Raw genomic sequence first — 3,132 nt, forward strand, 5'->3', positions numbered from 1 at the left:
GTGTTGAGTACTACTGTAAAGTTAACCCTGCCTGGTTTAAATGTTTAAAAATGCTTAACAGTTGAAAACATTCATTAGAAATTTAGAAAAGTAATCAAATGTAATCAGTTACATTAATAAAGTAATTGAAATAATTACACTACTTATTACATTTTAAATAGGGTAACTTGTAATCTGTAAACTATTAAATTTCCAAAGTAACTTTCCCAACACTGGAGCTATGTTTTATTCATAATTCATGCACTCTTGTTAGGTGGTTGAGTATCTGGCATATGTCTGGCACTGTACAGTTTTAAATGCGACTTAGTTGTCCAAGTACTTTTTGGTGGCCTCTGTGTGTGACTTTTATGATCAAATATGTGTTTTTGTGTATTCATTGTTTTGTTGTAGCAGATGCAGAGGGCATTTCAGCAACTGGCGTATGGGACAGCATGAGTGTTCGACATGCCTTCATTAGAAAGGTATTGAGACTATTTATTTTGTAATAAAACTAGTACTACAGACTTATAAACATAAAAATGTAGCAATAAAATGGGCAACAGCTTCATGTAAAGAAATTGGCTTGTGGTTGTTTTTGTTCCAGGTTTACCTTATTTTAGCCGTCCAGCTGTTAATCACTACTTCAATCATTGCGGTGTTCACGTTTGTGTGAGTACAACAAATCCACAAAACAACTGAACTTTTATGAACTGAATGTAATACACTATACATACTAATGTAATGAAATGGGTGTTTACATAAATCCCTCATCTTACAGTGAGCCTGTGCGTCTTTTTGTGGTCCAAAATCCTGCCATTTATTGGGCATCATTGTGAGTTTTATTTTACTGTCATGTCTGACAAGTCTAAATGAATGACAAAAACAAATATCATTTATGCTACACTACTGTTCAAAAGTTTGGGGCTGGTAAGATTTTTTTAAATGTTTTTTATGATTCCCAAGATTATATTCAGAAATCAATATTCATTGATGAACAGAAAGTTCAAAAGAACAGCATTTATTTGAAATAGAAATCTTTTGTAACATTTTAAATGTATTTACCGTCACTTTTGATCAATTTAATGGTTCCCTGCTGAATAAAAGCATTTCTTTAAAAAAAAAAACAACAACTTACTGACCCCAAACTTTTGAATATGTATATTATATTGAAGTAACGGTGACTTTTTTTTATTTTCCCCCACAGCCCGGTGTATCTTGTTACTTACCTTATGCTGGTTTGCTGTGAGGGGCCGAGGTGAGTTTAGTCCGTTTTTCACTCTTTACATTATAAGCACCAGAATATCTATTTAATAATGGAAATCCTGACTTGGTTTTTAGGAGACGTCATCCATGGAATTTAATACTCCTGTTCATTTTTGTAAGTGATGATTGCATTTTACTATGCTTTCATAGGCATTCACGTTGAATTATTCATTATAACTGACCAAACATGTTTTTTGTCCTCCATAGACCCTTACGTTATCTTACATGACAGGAACAATATCAAGGTAAGACTAGAGTTTCCTCAGTTTCACACACTGCATGTGGTTGGTTTTAAACATCAGATAAGCTCTTGGTTTTTTTGGCATTATTTACAGTTATTTTGACACCAAAGCAGTGTTCCTAGCCCTGGGGATCACAGCAATAGTGTGTATAATCGTCACAATCTTCTGTTTTCAAACCAAGGTAAGACCTGCTGTGGCAGAACCCAAGCTCTGATCGACTGGTCGGTGGTGAATGCCACTTTGTTCCCCGTGTAAAATAACCCCATTGTATTTGATTACAATGATCGTCTGTCTCTTTTTAAACATTCATGGCTTACTGATATGTCTCATGCTTAGTTGAGACAAAACTGTTTTTTGTGAGCTCTGCTTTTTACTGGATCAATTTTTGCTTTTGTGTAATATTTTCTCCCCATTTTACTTGTGAAATCTACTTTTTTACATTCATTACATTCTACAGTTTGCGACTACTGAGTTTTTTTTGCTTTGTTTTGTGCATTTGAACAGGTTGACTTCACCTCCTGTACAGGTCTGCTCTGTGCTCTTTGTGTGGTTCTTCTGGTGATTGGCATTATCACATCCATTGTACTCTCATTTCAATATGTAAGTGAGGCCATTATGTCATTATTTCAGTCATTGCAGATTATTTGAAAGTTTAGAGCAGTGGTTCTCAAGGGGCCTTTGCAAACTTATAAAGGATATTCTTATATTAACCCTTTCATGCATGGTGTCCACATTTGTGGACAGTTAATTTAACTCCATTTAGGGTTCATTTATCATGGTAATTTTCTCCAAACCACTTGAGGGCAGTGTCAGTAGATTGACAGCAATTTTGTAACAGTGGCTACTATCTTGCATTCCAAATATTCATTGCTTGATGACATCATTAATCCAAGATGGCTGACAGCGATAGCCATGTGCTAAATGCCCCAGGCATATCTGTGAAAAACTTTTATACAAGGAGGTCAATTGAGGTAAAAAAATGAAATATATATTAGTATGTACAGTAAAGTATGATGAATATGTTAGTATTTTATAAACTAAAATTTAGAGTAAAATGTAGTTTTTATTCACCAAAAACCAACTGTCCACGTATGTGGACATCATGCAACAGTGGAGTCAGATTGCATAAAGTCTGATTTCTGTAACCTGCTAGTATATCTATTCTATTTTTTCAAAGATGTTATGAATTGTCTTATATTGTAATAAAACAGGCATTTAACAAATATATCAACATAAATAACCATTTAAAATTACATATTACAGCATTAAATGGCAACTTTACACATACATATGGAGACAAATTTGCATTTTGCCTTCCAAACAGGGACAGCATAGGTCATAGCATAGGAGTCAGTACAGAATAATAGAGAATATCAGAGGACAGTGGAAGTGACAGTGACGGACGGCATACGTTGTTACAATCAGCAGTGAATGTTTTCCATGATTTGACCATATTGCTAATAGGTTTCCGCATATATGTAACTACTGTTATTGTTCCTACAATATGTGTTTTATTGTTATTATATTGTAATATTATTGTTTTTAATAACTGAGCTGATATAAATAGCATAACATGCCATTAAAAAAACACAATATTCCATATTGTCAGCTGTGGCTTTATGTCCCATTTTACGCCTTTGTTGCATGG

The 3,132-nt window shown here is 34.0% G+C and overlaps 2 protein-coding genes across 2 annotated transcripts in view; both read left to right on the forward strand.

Moving 5' to 3' along the window:
* The first annotated feature begins 406 nt into the window (after nucleotides 1-406).
* On the forward strand, nucleotides 407-2,132 carry LOC107706102 (protein lifeguard 3-like). The gene is made up of 8 exons (XM_016509686.1): nucleotides 407-461; nucleotides 584-648; nucleotides 758-811; nucleotides 1,184-1,234; nucleotides 1,318-1,357; nucleotides 1,450-1,487; nucleotides 1,578-1,665; nucleotides 1,989-2,132. The coding sequence occupies exons 1-8, from the start codon at nucleotides 432-434 to the stop codon at nucleotides 2,130-2,132; spliced, it is 510 nt and encodes a 169-aa protein (XP_016365172.1). The 5' UTR covers nucleotides 407-431.
* Nucleotides 2,133-2,377: 245 nt separating this feature from the next.
* The window catches only part of LOC107706103 (protein lifeguard 3-like), a 7,873-nt gene continuing 7,118 nt past the window's right edge, over nucleotides 2,378-3,132 (forward strand). Inside the window, exon 1 of the mRNA XM_016509687.1 lies at nucleotides 2,378-2,414. Within this exon, the coding sequence (XP_016365173.1) occupies nucleotides 2,378-2,414 (37 nt within the window). The remainder of the gene's footprint in view (nucleotides 2,415-3,132) is intronic.

The sequence above is a fragment of the Sinocyclocheilus rhinocerous genome, unplaced genomic scaffold, assembly GCF_001515625.1.
Source record: "Sinocyclocheilus rhinocerous isolate Xijiao unplaced genomic scaffold, SAMN03320098_v1.1 scaffold3341, whole genome shotgun sequence".
Classification (NCBI taxonomy): Eukaryota; Metazoa; Chordata; class Actinopteri; order Cypriniformes; family Cyprinidae; genus Sinocyclocheilus; species Sinocyclocheilus rhinocerous.

Bases quoted from the DNA above. Each gene is read 5' to 3' on its own strand.
- LOC107706102 (XM_016509686.1), top strand. From the start codon at position 432: ATGAGTGTTCGACATGCCTTCATTAGAAAG. The intron at 462-583 runs GTATTGAGACTA...TTTTTGTTCCAG, and splicing joins GACATGCCTTCATTAGAAAG to GTTTACCTTATTTTAGCCGT. The intron at 1,358-1,449 runs GTAAGTGATGAT...TGTCCTCCATAG, and splicing joins TAATACTCCTGTTCATTTTT to ACCCTTACGTTATCTTACAT.